General features: G+C 46.2%; 1 protein-coding gene across 2 annotated transcripts in view; it reads right to left on the bottom strand.

The window, feature by feature from the left end:
* Positions 1-15,541, bottom strand: part of RASA1 (RAS p21 protein activator 1) — a 926,777-nt gene that overhangs the window by 812,339 nt on the left and 98,897 nt on the right. For both annotated transcript variants that reach the window (XM_086960862.1, XM_086960861.1), the window contains exon 5: positions 9,283-9,400. In XM_086960862.1, coding sequence (XP_086816988.1) covers positions 9,283-9,400 — 118 coding nt within the window. The remainder of the gene's footprint in view (positions 1-9,282; positions 9,401-15,541) is intronic.

The raw sequence follows: 15,541 nt of genomic DNA, 5'->3' as shown, positions 1-15,541 counted from the left end.
AAATCTAATAACCGGGCTGAGGGAGAACTGTGGGGGAAGCCTCTGCTGATCGGAACCCCTAGAGTCTTAAGAAAAGATACATACAGACAAGGCACGCAGGTCGGTAGTATTGCCGGCAGCATAACTAGCAAACTAATAAACTGACCACTGCAGGACACTTGCAGTTCTGGTGAGGTTGCCTTCCCCCCTGCAGACTTCCAGCAGACCTCCACTAACCTCTCTCAAGGGGTAGAGGGGAGGGGAATAGGAGAGGCTGCCCCCCACTCACACAGTAGTCAATCAATTGAGGCCTCACCTAAACAAAAGCACATCTATATATAAGACCACGCGACAGGGACTGATTATCAATATAACTTCCCAGGATGTGTCAAATAACACTAATCCTCAGGTCAAGATGTGTAATAATTCAATAAAAAAAATCACACAGGTCCACATACAACTCACCCCAAAAAAAGGTGTGGAAAATAGAGAGAGTACCTCACGGTAGCACCACCCGAGGGGGTTCCCGGTTAGCAATTACCGGTATACCCACTTCTCATCATCGGCCACTCTCTCTATATGAAAAGACAGAAGTGCACAGAATAAAGTAATCGTCCAAACGTGAGAATAGTGGTGAAAACACAATACTGACAGACATATAAACAATGATACCAAGATGTTGTGTACAAAAACACACAAACAGACCCCTATCCAACCAACAAAAAATGTGTGTGACCGGGCTTTGCTTGCTTTTCGTTTTTATTCTGTTGCAGCAAACCCTGCTAATTTTTTTTTTTTTTTTTTTTATTTTATTCAAAGTTTTATATAGCGCGAACAAGATCCTTACAGATATCAGAGCGCTTCACAATGGCAGGGTAGGGGCAGTAGGAAAGAACAGTGGTAATGGGAGCAATGTAGTAGTCACTAACATGAAGGATAATAATAAAACAACATACATAAACAAATCAATATACAGTCAGGTGAACAGGTAATAAAACTGCACAAGTCATGGATCACATTATATAGGTGTTCAGGTACACCTTGGGTGTGTGGCAAGCTTATAACAGTGTTTTAGTGTAGAGAGCGCACTGAGTGAGGGCATCGGGAGGGTGAATCTGTGACCCAATGTGTCTCATATATTGGTCGGTAGGACGAAAGAGGCGAAGTAGTGTCACCATCAGGTAGAGGTATAATGCCAAAGGACAAGGTGAGCATTGATACCAGGCAATGTAGAGTCTCTGAACCACTACCTATAAGGTTCAGGAGATCTTGGCCAGAAGGATGGTTTTCACCTCTTTCTTGAAGAGTGCAGCGGAGGAGATACGCCTAGTTTCAGGCGGGAGCGCATTCCAGATCCTGGGTGCCATTCCTGAGAAGGAGCGCTTGTAGGTTTTCTCTTTCCTGAATCTACGGGGTTTCAGGAGTAGATTTTTTGAGCTTCTATTGGACCTCGAACCTCCTGATATGGACAATTTTTGAGCGAGGTAGTTGGGTGCATTGTGGTGCACGGCCGCGTGTGTCATAACTGCAATTTTTAGTTGTATTCTGGCTTCAAACGGCAGCCATTTTAGGGACTTTAAATCTGGGGAAATATGCGAATGTTTTCTTGAGCCAGTAATGAGTCTTGCGGCAGCGTTCAGGGAGGCTCTTAAGGGTGCTGTTGTGGATAGCGGGAGTCCACTGAGGGTCACAATTCCGTAGTCGATTCGAGGGATGACTAACGCTTGTACAGCAGTTCGAAAGTCTTCAGTTGGAAGGAAGGGTTTGATTTTCCTCAGTGTGTTTATTTGGAAATTAGCTGCTTTTGTGGCTTTGCTGATGTGTTGCTGCATGTTGAGCTTGGCGTCCAGTGTGATGCCTAGAGCTTTTGCTGAGTCCACGATGGTGGGTTGGACATTAAGTGCTGTTAGGTTGTTGAGCCATGTTTGGGTGGTGGAAATTTTCGCCGGGGGTGAGATGAGAAGGAACTCCGTTTTCAGAGCATTTAGTTTGAGGTGATTATCGGCTAGCCAAGATTGAGTGTTAATAAGCGTGGAGTTCAGATGTTTGATATCTTCCGGAGATTGAAGCTTTAGGTACAGTTGTGTGTCGTCGGCGTACATATGGAATTGGACATTAGAAGCTTGGAGCAAGGTGGCGAGCGGTTCCATGACGAGGTTGAACAAAGTGGGGGAGAGGGAGGATCCTTGTGGAACACCTAGATCCGCAGGCACAGGTGCAGATAGCACATTATCGATCTTGAACTTCTGAGATCGGTTGTGAAGGAAGGACGAAAACCATTTGAGAACCGTTCCCGATAGACCCATTCTAGTGCTTAGCAGTTCCAGCAGGTTCTCATGTTTGACCGTGTCAAATGCTGACGAGAGGTCAAGAAGGATGAGGAGACAGGACTCATTGCGGTCAAGAATTTGGAGGGCGTCATCAATTATGTGTGTCATAGCTGTTTCCGTGCTATGTTTCGCTCTGAATCCTGATTGATGAGAATTGAGGAGGTCAAATTGGTCAATGTGTCTTGTTAGTTGGAGTTGGACACATTTCTCCAGCAGTTTGGCCAGGGTGGGAATATTGGTGATGGGTCGGTAATTGTTTAGGTCAGTCGGATCAGCTGTAGGTTTCTTGAGTATAGAAGTGACTTGCCCCACCTTGAGGGAGTCCGGAATGAGGCCTTGTTGCAGGGAGCAGTTGATGATTTTGGTCCAGAGAGGGAGGAGCAGGGGGATGAGGTCTTTTACAGGATTAGCAGGTAGAGGGTCTGTGTGGTGGTTAGAGGGCTTCAAGGTGCAGAGCAGTTTGTGTATTGTTTCTTCCGAGTAGGTATCGAAGTACTGCCAGGAAGCCATGTTTTTAGGTTGAGTGTTAGCCATTCTTGTGTGGTTGGGGAATCGGCTTACATCCATGATGAGGTCATTTCTTATGTTGTCAGTCTTTAGCTTAAAGAAAGCAGAGAAGTCTTCACAGTGTGGGGTGTCGCTTGTTGTGCTACTTGATTGTAGGGGTTGTGCTTTTGTTTGGGTTTTGATTAGTTCGAAGAGTTTTCTTGGCCTGTTTTTTGCTTGGTCCAATTGGCGGCTGAAGAAGTCCAATTTTGTGCGCTTTATTATCCTGAAGTAGGCATTTCTCTTGTTTTTGAGCCTTTTGAGGTGCAGTGCTGAGGGGTCCGCTCTCCAAGTGCGCTCTGCCATTCGCATCGAACGCCTATCGTCATTGAGTCTGTCGTCATACCAGGGGTTGGAAGTTTTGGTGGAGACTCTCTTCAGTTGCAGTGGGGCGACTTCATTGACTAATGTATTCATAGATTCAAGGTAGTGGTCAGTCAGTGATTGAACATCCGCGGCACCTGAAGGGGGAAGGAGCAGATTGCCGATGTGGGGAGGCAGAGTAGAGGCGTTGAGGTTCTTCATGTCCCTTTTCCATATTTTGGATTTGATTGGTTGAGTCGGGTTAGGTTTAACTTTTTCATTGATATAGAAGGTGATAATGTGGTGATCTGACCAGTCGCAGGGTAGAATCGTCTCCAGTTGTGTAGAATTCTCTTTGGCAATGATGAGATCAAGTATCGCGCCTTTGTCTTGTGTTGGTCTATCGCATATTTGGGTGAGGTCAAGTGCATTAAGGAAAGTTTTGAGACTGTTTACCACTGTGTCTTTCTGGTCGTTCCAGTGGAGATTGAAGTCACCCAGGTAGACTTGGGTGGTCTGCCGACCGGCATTGGAAGTGATCATGTCCATGAGTTGTTGGGTGAATATGAGATTGTCACCAGGCGGGTGATAGATGAGATGTAGAGCACAAACTTGTTTGGCCTCGCTGGTAATGTCGAGGCAAATGGTTACTTGTATACCATAATGAATTATATCCTCAAGCCGACATGTTTCATCGCTCCGAATTTCAGCAATTTCATCAGGGCATAAGAGGGGTTATCTATTCTCCGTCTTTTCAAAACAATCAGGACCTTGAGGGTGCATGTACCGGCACCACTCTGTAGGACACCGTGTCAACTTTTCACGTGTCCAGGAAAGGCTGGGAATTGTCACAGCCACTGTTGCTGAGTCCCTCCGGCGCAGATGAGATTTTGGGTAATTTATGAAAAATCCCAGACTGTGGAGCAGATGGAGTGTTTGAGACGTGTGACTTGCACATTGGGCGTACGATTTGGCTTTTATAAGGCAGTCGTCGAGATAGGGAAACACATGGATGTGTTGCCTCCTGAGGTGTGCTGCCACTACGGCTAGACACTTTGTAAACACCCTTGGGGCTGTAGTTACTTCCAAGGGGAGAACTTTGAATTGATAGTGTTGCCCTTCTATTGTGAACCTGAGGTATTCCCTGTGAGCTGGGTGTATAGTATGTGAAAGTATGCGTCTTTGAGATCTAATGTGGCAAGGAAGTCGCCTTGCTGGAGCAGCGGGAGTACTTGTTGTAGATTTATCATATGAAAGTGCTCTGATAGTATGTATTGGTTCAGAGGTCTGAGGTCTAATATGGGTCTGAGCGACACATCCTTTTTGGGAATTAGGAAGTATAGAGAATATACTCCTGTTCCTTGATGTTGAGAAGGGACTGGCTCTATGGCGCCCTTTTGTAGCATGGATTGGACCTCTTGCTGTAGCAGTGCTATGTGATCTTTGGACATAGGACGGTGTTTGGGTGGAATATTGGGTGGAGTAGAAGTGAGTTCCAGGCAATAACCATACTGGATAATTTGTCTCACCCACCTGTCTGTGGTAATTGCGTTCCAGACAGGTAGGAACTGTGTGATTCTGCCTCCAACTGGTGTTATATGGTCTGGAGGAAGTGTTGTGAAGTCACTGTTTGTTGGCAGTGGAGGCTCTGGTGTTATTGCCTCCACGTCCCCTTCCCTTATTATTGTTTCCCTTGTAACCTCCTCTATTGGAGCCTTCGTTAAAAGTGCTCTGGGAATAGGATTCGAAGGTAGAGGAGCCTTACGATGTTACCTCTTCCGGCACCTCTGTATGAGGAGCGACAAAAGGAACCCCGATGTTGGAACTGAAGCGCCCCCATTGACTTGGCAGTTTGTGTCCTTTTTCATTTTATCTAAAATGGTGTCAACTGCAGGGCCAAACAGGAAGTCCTGGTTCACTGGTTGATTGAGGATGGTGGATTGCACCTCATTCTTGAAACCAGATATGCGGAACCACGCATGCCTGCGTAGCAGTAAGCTGGTGTTGATAGACCTGGCGGCTGTATCAGCTTGGTCTAGGGCACATTTAATGGAGGCATTGGTTATGAATTTGCCTTCAAGAGGTCATTGGCTTGTGCCTTAAAGGGTTCAGGTAGGTGTTGCATTAGAGCTTCGAGCTGGCCGTAGTGTGCTCTATCTTATCTAGCTAATAGGGCTTGTGTATTAGCAATTCTCCATGAATTTGCTGCCTGTGAAGCTACTCTTTTTCCCAAGGCTTCTAGGATTTTAGATTCCTTATCAGGAGGTGGAGCATCTCCTGTAGTCTGGGAGTTAGCTCTCTTACGAGCATTTGCAGCAACTAGAGAATCTAAAGGCAACTGTTGCTTAATATAAGTGGGGTCTGCTGGTGCTGCCTTCTATTTTTTCTCAATCCTTGGATTGAGCACTCGCGCCCTAGCAGGATCTTTAAAGATATCTGAGGCGTGCTTGAGGACCCCTTTAAGCATAGGGAGAGTTTTGACGTTTTTCTCTGCGGTGGAGAAAGTGTCAAATAAGAAATCATCCTCTGTAGGGTCAGTGTGCATATCTATTTTGTGATATTTAGCTGCCCTATCTAGAATCTGATTAAACATGATTTTGTCGTCTGTAGGCGGCGGCTTTGTAGGGTATGGGGAAAGATCTGGGATGGGCTGTTGATCATCAGTATCATTTTGGTCATCCCATGTATTATCTTGTGGATCAGGATCCCCTGGTCATTCTTAAGTGTAATTAGGATTTTCCCCCCCATCTCCTCTCCCTCACTGTAATCTGAATGTGTGGGAGAGTAAGGTACAAAAGGCATATTTGGAAGAAAAGGAGGAGGAGTGAAAGGTCTTCAGGGAGATGTACTAAAGTCTTTTTTCTTTGGAGGGACAGGAGAAGGAGTGTCTTGTGGAAAAGGTCTCTTCTTTCGGTGGTAAACTACCACGTGTCTTGTTTCCGGGTCAATATATAATTTGGCTTGCTCTTCAGTCACTGGATCTGGATGGAATAGTTCTTCCTCAACAGTCCGTGGCTTTGGCGTCGAAGGCTTTGGTTTATGGACTTTCTTTGGAGTCTGTGGCTCTAAGGCCTTCGGTGTTGGAGCTTCTTTGGGCTCGACAGACGATTTTTGGTTTGGTAGCCTACTTAGGTTCGATACCTTCTGTATTTTTTAAGTCGTTTTTTGGCTCGGCGCCCTTTTTAGGGTCGGCGAGGGGTTTTGGATCGACCGCTGTTTCTGTACTTTTTTTACCGAAGCAAGTTGTTTTTTCGGTTCGATTATCTTCTTTGTGTGATCGGCAGCCTTTTTTGGCTCGTCTGTTTCTTTCGGATCGACTACCTTGTGAGGCTTGGCGATCTTCTTCGGTACCGATGTTTGTGGTTCCAATGGTTTTTTGGGCTCGACGACGTTCTTCGGTGCCGAGCTTTTAGGCGTCAAGAGCTTTTTGGGCTCGACAACAGTCTTCGGTGCCAACGTTTTTGGTGCAGAGGGCTGTTTGGGGTCGACAACCTTCTTCGGGTGTGCGCCCTTTGGATCGACGACCTTGATTTTCGAGTCGATGACCCTTGGTTGGACCACCTTCTTTGGGTCTGCGCCCTTTGGTTCGACCAGTATTTTCGGTTCGACGACCTTTGGCTGGGGAACTGTTTTTGGATCGATGTCTTTTTTTGGACCCGGGCTACTGGAAGGCGTGTGTTTCTTCTTTGGAACCGATGGTGGGGTCTCCGAAGGAATATCTCGATCTGGGCTAAGGCCTTTCGGCAATGCTTCGAGCGGAGCCTTCTCTATTGGGCGGAGTGGAGTGGGGGGCTGAGTACTAACAGTTTGCCCCGGCGTGATCTGGTCATCGGAGCCCGATTGGTCCTCAGCAGTCACGATCTCGATATCAGAGTCGGCGGCTTCGGGGAAATCTTGGTTGTCCTCGAAGATATTCTCCGGTTCCGGTGCCGACTTCCGCATTTCTCGCCTGGCCGCTCGTCGATTCCGGATTGTTTTCTTGAATCGAAATTGGGCACACGCCTGGCAATCTTCTTCCTAGTGTTCAGGTGACAAACACTTGTTGCATACTGTATGTTTGTCAGTATGAGGGAACTTTGAGTGGCATTGTGGGCACCTTTTGAATGGACTCCTTTCCATCGACGGAAGTCGCACGTGGCGTCGATAAGGCCCAACAGCCTGCGTCGACGACCGGATCGAGATGAAAGTTGGATGGAGTCGAGAAGGTACCGAGCGAGAACAATACCGTCGAGTTCGAAGGCCTTTTGGCCTTAGAAAGCAGTCAGTTTCGATTCAGATTTTGAGTAGAGGAAATAACATCCGAATACAATGGCGGACAAAAACAATCTGAGGATGGAGTGGATGCCCATGCGCACTGTAGTCCAAGAGAGGAGTCACCTATCTCGTGATACTTCGAAGACTCTTCCAAGACAACAAGGTGCTATCATCCGGACCCAACACTAGGCGGCGATCTATGCAAAGATATGAATTCAGCAGCCCACATGCCTCAAACATAAAGTTATCTGTTCTGTTCACCTCTGCCCTCGGCCGCCGAACGTTCGGAGCACTACCTGGCTGGTGTTGCAAAAGTTCAACGGCCGACACAGCCCCGCCCACTCTTTAGAACGCCCAGCACTGCGCCGAAATAACATCCGCAGCTAAGGCGTTAAACATACTATAGTGGACCACACCACCACAGCATAGATGTGCATTCCATGCACAAAACTAAATAAATATAAACTTAAGAGGAAGAAAATAAAGCTGCACATGTTTATCAGCACAGTTTGTGGTCAAATGGTTACACATTCACCTACAAATATTAAGAACATCAGTTGTTAAATCTGAATAAAAATGATCAACACTTCTGTCATTCCATACAGACCTTGCTTTCAAACAAAGGCACAACAAGAAAAGATTACGATAAATAGGCAACCCGTGCTGGAATCTGTAAAAGTATATAGTAATTAGAGCATGGGGAATTGGAGTTGTGTACCTGGATCTGTGGACAATTTTCAAACTTTAACTGTCTGGGCCCAGCCGATGAAAAAGATGGCTGCATGCTGTGAAGGAGTCTATGCTTCCTCTACTGAAGCAGCCTTCACACGACAATCGTCCAGTTGTGGAAATACCTAGTGGCCATGTCCTTAACAAAATAATTCTACGGGTGGCATAGTTCGTGAATAGCTGTGGGTGGATTTCAGGTCAAAAGGGAGGGCTCTGACCTGGTAATTCTATACTACTACAAAGTTTCAAACACTGAGTGTCACAAAAGTGGAAGCAGGTGTCCAGTAGGTCCCGGGAGCTGAGGAATTTACCTCCCTGCTGCAACAGAAGAACCTCTTGCAAGGTGACCCTCCAAAAGGACTGTTTTCTGAGGAACCTACTGAGTTCCCTGGGGTCCAGGATCAGCGTCAATTCACATGCCTTCTTCCTCACAAACAAGAAACTTTAATAGAAACTACAAGTCTTACTGACCTTCAGTACCCAAGATATAAACAGAAGCAAAGGACAAATTTGAAAACATTTGCATAGTCTGCTTTCTCTAGAAGGAAAAGAATACATATGTCTCTGCAATATGGTCTAGGGTGATTCAGTCCAAACAGGTCATGCATCCTTGACTAGAGACACCTAACTCTTCTAAAATGCCACCCATGTTAAATCACTCTGTGGCTACACCTGAAACACTGTGAATCATGAAGTTATTCTACAGGTAAGGAGGAGAAGGTTTGAGAGGTCTATTCATTCAACAGCGTGAACTCTTCCTTGCCACAGCTCAATATCACTAATGTAACTATCAACAACATCCCTTTGGCCACCCTAAGTTACCTCACGTACACTTGCATTATCAGATACATCTGCAGGAGCAATGGGCCTAGAAAATGCCTGCAACAATAAAAGTTACCCTAATCCTCCAATAAATTCAAGACCCAAAATAAGAACCTCAAAGGCATTCTCACCAATTGTACAAAGCCATCTTTTACTCAGGTTTGCTCTCATGTATGAACAAAGTTAAAAAAAAATGTGTATCTAGACTCCACTCTATAATATCAGTACATAATCATTTTTACGCAATTCAACATGTTTGTGCCCACTTCTTGCTGCATTTGCATGTGTTCTTCACAATTAATAATAAAACGTTACTTACCACTACTTCCACCAGGTCATCAACAATAAGTCCTTGCTCATCTGTTCGTAAATTGGTAACCCACATCCAACCATCTTCCAATTCATTATGCACAATAAACATGTCTCCTTTCAGGAAGCTGTAATAATCATCAAGACATTAATTTTAGGTTGCAGTTGAATCATGCACGTTAAAAACCTTCACATTAAAGATCAGTGAAAACCTAATATTAAAGAGCTTTGGTTGGTTCATTTTGTCATTAGTTAGTGGTACACATTTCTCACTCCAGCACTGAGGTGCACTACTTACTATAGTGGATCACAACTCCACAGCATAAACATGCTCCGTTCGTTCAAAAACCTTTATTTCGGTCACTAGGACCATAAAAGTATACAAAAACAGAAAAACAGTGAATATAAAAATTGAGCGGACCAAACAATGCAAAGACATCAAATTCTAGAAGAAATTAGTTACCAGCACATAAAAGCGTAACAATTTCACCAAGACAATACAGCGTAGACGTAGCAGAGGAAAGGGAGAAAAACACATTGCATGAGCATAAATACCAGGAGCAAATCAATTCATTTAGTCTGAGTATGCTCAGTGGAGAAGAGATAACAGCAATATTTCACAAAAATAATTAAAACTACCAGATTATGTTAAAACACATTCATATAAAAACTTTTTTAAAAAAGGAGAAAAAAAACTGTATCCCTGTATTCCATACCAGACAATATGATAGTCACATACCAGACACTTATCTTAATAGTGCAATTTGATTGGCAATTTTTAATTGTTTTTCCTTTTCAAGGAAGCCCCATTGTGTTTAAAAATCGAGAAACAGCAAAAACAATGGGCTTGGAGGTGTCATACTTTAAAACTCGAAAAGCCTCCCTACAATGCTCAAACCCCACGTTCCAGCAGAGTTGTATAAGCCAACACCGCCTTGCTGCCTGGTACCCGGGCAGAAAAATAAAACATGAAGTTCAGACTCCTCTTAGCTATTACACGCTGGGCACCCAAGTTCAGACTGCACAGTCCATTTCCCTGTAAAAGCCCGTAGGGGTAAGGTACTATATCTGAACTGCACATACAATTTCCTTGCTACTTGTGGTAGAATATCGTCCAAGAAGGATTCAAGTTTTAGTTGTGCTTCACAGCGAGGAACTGAGTCGTTAAGGCACCTAGTTTCGGATTTGACAGGATGGCCTCAAACATTTGGGTTTGATAGATCCTTGGTAATAAAGCTCGGGGAACCAAACGGCTAATCTCCACTGGACTACTCCACAGAGTTGGTTTGCCTAACCTTACACTTTCGCGCTTTACATGTGCAAACCAAGGAACTTTTTTCAATAGCCCAGGGTAGGATAATAGCTCTTTGGTTTCTGCTAGCAATGTTGCTAATTCAGGGGTCGCCCACAACCTGCGCCAAAAGGTTAGGGGTCTTAGAGCGACCTCATCTTCAATCGGGGCAATGCCAAGATCTAGCCGCAAGAGTATTAGCGGGGTACTAGCTGGAAATCCCACAATTTGTCTAAGGAAGCTATTCTCCACTGCTGTTAAAGAAGCGGGAGAACAGTGCCCCCAAAGTTCCGCCCCATACAACTTAGCTCCCCTCGCTTGCGCCCTATACATCTCCATCGCGGACCAATGGGTTTAGTTGTCGATTCCCTTGCCATTTTAGCTATGCCCCCAGCGATCTGGGCTAACTTAAGCTTGGCTTTGGCTATCTGGGTCGCCCACTCCAGGTCTTCTGTAAGGTTGACGCCTAGATAGTCAAACACAGAAACCCTTTCCTATGCTATCATTTAATTGAGGGTTAGGGCGTGTTTTCTTAGGCGGATTGACTATCATGAACTTGGTTTTGGTGGGGTTAATCACCAGACCCCTGTTATTACAGGATAAGGCAAACCTGTCCAATATCCTCTGGATACCCATCGGCGACTTGGACAACAAAAGAGTATCGTCAGAGCAAACATCAATGCTGGAACCTTTAGGTTTGCTAACTTGGGGGCGTCATTATCCTCAACCTCTGTAAGTAGTGGGATGAGTGCGTTGACAAAGAGGGAGAACAGGGTTGGTGCAAGCACGCAGCCCTGTCTCACACCTCTGTCAACTGGGAGCCTGTTGGTTAATTCTCCCCCCCTTCCACATCTTACTTGGGCATAGGTGGCATTGTGCAGCTTGAGGAGCAGGTTGAACAAATAAGTAGGAATCCCTACATCGCTTAGGACCCCCCCAGAGTTTGGTTCTGGGCACCATATCAAAAGCCATTTTCAGGTCCACAAAGATCAGATAGAGGCTGTCACCCTCTATTGATACAGTCTTCCAAGAAATTAGTTGGAATCTAAATATTTGGTCCACAGTAGAGGTATTTTTCCTGAATCCGGCTTGATAGGGGCTGATGTCATTCACTTCCAGCCAACCCTGTATCCGATCTAATATTACCCATGCAAAGAGTTTTTGTGTGACAACGATCAAACTGATCAGTGTATAGTTTGCAGGGAGTAGTGGGGAGCCCTTTTTGAAAATTGGGATGATTTCTGACCCTGTCCAGGTATCGGGGATAGGCATGCCGTTCACGATAGAACTAAATAGCACCCACAAATATGGACCCCAGATAGTTGGTTCCTCCCGAAATAGATTCCCTGGCAACTTATCTAAACCGGGTTCTTTTCCTGCTGGTAAATTTTCTATCGCTGAAATGACCTCACGTAGAGTTATCCCATTACCCACCTCAGTGAACTGTCTGGAAACTAAAACAGGTAGGTCCTCTACGCAACTGCTCTCTGGACAAGGGTATGTGTCCTGATCAAAATCTATTGCATACAGTGCCCGAAAATGGTCAGCCCGCAAATCTGCTGGTATATTTGGTTCACCCAAAAGATTACCCTCATTACTACCAGTTCGGACTATGGCCCAAAATGTTTTTATGTCCCGGCTCAAAAGGGCAGTTTTATAATGTCTGTCCATTTATTTTCTTCCCAGGACAGTTAAGCACTACAAACGGCTTCTTTGTATTGAGCCCTCATGGTTTTAGTTAGAGGCTTGTTTTCCCTTAAATGGCCGCTAGTAGCGCACGTTTGGCCTTACGGCAGCTTTCATTGAACCACATGTGGGTTACAATGTAAGTTTTTTTTGGGCGGCCAATCCGGTTTAGAATGTCGGCTAAGTGATCGGTCAGCTTCTTGTGGAGTGTTGCGACCAACTGGATAAGGGCTGGATTATCCCAATTAACAGGATCGCTGCAGAGTTCCTGCAAAGTTGGTATAACCATTTCATATAATGTTCCCAGCTTCTCCGGTGTTTGTTTAATTACCCCCCACTTAATTCTTCTCCTGTTACTGGTGAGGGTTAGCCTAACATCCAAGGGAGACCTGATAGCAGGGAGAATACCTGAATCCGGGACCTTCAGGGATAATATCAGGGCATTATGGTCACTATCGGCATTTGAGATTACCTCGAAGTCCAAAACCCTATAACATGACCTACACTCTACCAAAATGTAATCTATAAGAGAGGCCTGGCCGGTTCTGTTAAATGTGGGTTTGCCCAGCCTATCCGAAGGTGTGCGACTGTTACAAGCCCTCAGGGAGTGGTTTAAGAGGATAGCATTAATTTGGAGTACTAGAGGAGACCATGTCTTAACTGGATGGGCTTGTGGATCAGGGATGGCCCACTGTAAGTCCTCCTCATTAATGATCAGATCGTAGGTGCCTAGAAGGGGTTCAAAGTGACAATTTAAGTCTCCCCCGACTATCAGTCTCGAGTTGAGTGGCACCATCGGAATAAAAAAAGTTTAGTTCCTCAAGGGTTTTGGATTCCTGCGCCAGGCTTGCTGGCCACGAATAGACATTAATAATGACAAATCTTAATTTAGAGGGGAAAGTGAGCATTACCGATTGAATATCATTAGAGGAGCTGTTTAAAGTGGTAGGTTTACAGCGCACATGAGAGGCTACCCAACCTCAATGACTGGAGTTCCGTGTGAAGTCAGTCCTCAATTTCGCTTTGCTCTCTGGTCCCGGACAGTTGCGAGTCGGTCAGTCTACGTTCCTGGTTCTTACCACGTGCTCTGGAGCAGTTCGCCATCCATCCAACCATTCCTGTGCGTCCTCGGGTGTAGCAAAAAAAAACATGCCTTCCCCTCTGCTTCTACTCGTAGTTTTGCCGGGAAAAGCATGGAGTATTTGAGTTCTCTTGTGCGCAGTTCCTTTTTCACCTCCATAAAACTACGTCTTTGCTTGGTGACCTCCGCCGTGTAATCCGGATAGAACGGAACCACTCCATTATCGATCCATATTGGGGGTGCGATTCTTGCTGCCTGCAGGATGGCGTCGCGGTCGCGAAAGTTGAAAATCTGCACTAGTATAGGTCGAGGGGGAGCCCCTGGGCGCGGCCTGGCACCCGATGCGCCCTTTCCACCGAGGAAAAAACTGGACAGTCCCCGGGGCTGCAGTTGGGTCTTGATAAGGTCTTCTACAAATAGGTCCAGTGCTGGCCCGCCCGCCTTCTCCGGCACTCCCACTAGGCGTACATTGTTGCGTCTCGAACGCCCTTCTTGGTCGTCCAGTTTTGCCAAGATCAGTTTATTGTCCGCTTCTAGGCGCGCGGTCGCGAAAGTTGAAAATCCGCACTAGTATAGGTCGAGGGGGAGCCCCTGGGCGCGGCCTGGCACCCGATGCGCCCTTTCCACCGAGAAAAAACTGGACAGTCCCCGGGGCTGCAGTTGGGTCTTGATAAGGTCTTCTACAAATAGGTCCAGTGCTGGCCCGCCCGCCTTCTCCGGCACTCCCACTAGGCGTACATTGTTGCGCCTCGAACGCCCTTCTTGGTCGTCCAGTTTTGCCAAGATCAGTTTATTGTCCGCTTCTAGGCGCTTCACTTGCCGTTGTAAAGTAGTTGTGTTAGTGGTGAGGTCAGCCGTAGTCTTTTCCACCTTCACCAGCCTATCCAGTCATTTTGGAAAAGTCCGCCCTTATCAGGGAGAGGTCTGTTGATATCAAGCCAATGGAGGATTGCACCTTGTTTAAAGCCGCCATCACATCTTTAAGGGTGACTTCATCTGGAGCGTTTGATTTACCTGTAACCAGGCCAGTAGCGTGCGCCCCTTCCTTTTGCAAGCACTCAGTGTTCTTGAAGTATGCTTTTTTATCCAACCTATCGGTTGACTGAGTTCTTGGGCCTCTGCCCCCCATTGCGGCTATCACACCCAGTTATGTTGCTGCCTTGCATGGGCGGTAGACGTCGCTGTTGCCCGTCGTTTGATTACCTGCACTCGCAGCCTTCCAGGTTTCCCTCCGTTCACGCCAGCCCAGTGAGCGGTGTGCTATCATTCCCGCCGCAAGTTGTGTCCCTCAGCGATATCGCAGGGCGGCGAGGAGAGTCTTTCCGTGCTTGCCTCTGTACGCTGCGGGGGGGAAGGGGGGGAGGGAGGAGCACTCGCCGAGAAGTATTGAATTGCTGTTGGTGGGCTACACCTCAGTCTCTTGTAATGCCCCCTGCGCACACTGTAGTTTCGGGTGTTGGGCCCGTGTAGGCTCTGCATGTGCTTTCCGCACTGTCCAGCGCTCGCGAGCCGCGTCCTTTCTGCCTCCCCCAGCACTGGGAGATTAGTCGCGGGCTTTATATTGTATTTGCACTGTGGTGCGCAAAGGGTGTTATGCAGGCGGTGGGTCCGCTGCAACTACGCCGGTCCCCCGCCGCCTCCGGGTCTTCCTCCGCTCACCTGCCTTTGGGTTCTAGATTCACTCGAGGTCCCGGTCACAGCTCTGCCCACAGGCCCCGTGTCCGCTGCCGATCGCGCTCCGTCTCCACACCACTCACAGCACTCCGGAGCGATTCAAACCACGTCGGGAGCGTGGCGGGTCAGCATTCCACTGTGTGCCATCCTGTGGATTCAGGATTAGTTGACGGATTAATCGGGGAAATCACCCGGGCTCACAGAGCTCTAGGCAGCAGTGGCCATCTTACACGGCTGATAGCCACTCCCCCTTTTTATTTTTTTTATTTGAACAAAAATCCCAAAATAGAGGGAACATGAATTCATAAAAACACAATTTACTACATATTTTGTGATATTAATATGTATGATTAACATTATATATGAAACACATGTATAATTTGTGCTGTAATTTTTATTTTTTTTATTTGAACAAAAATCCCAAAATAGAGGGAACATGAATTCATAAAAACACAATTTACTACATATTTTGTGATATTAATATGTATGATTAACATTATATATGAAACACATGTATAATTTGTGCTGTAATTTAGT

The sequence above is a fragment of the Lissotriton vulgaris genome, chromosome 3_1, assembly GCF_964263255.1.
Source record: "Lissotriton vulgaris chromosome 3_1, aLisVul1.2, whole genome shotgun sequence".
In the NCBI taxonomy this organism is placed as follows: Eukaryota; Metazoa; Chordata; class Amphibia; order Caudata; family Salamandridae; genus Lissotriton; species Lissotriton vulgaris.
This window is presented reverse-complemented; position numbering and strand designations above follow the sequence as displayed.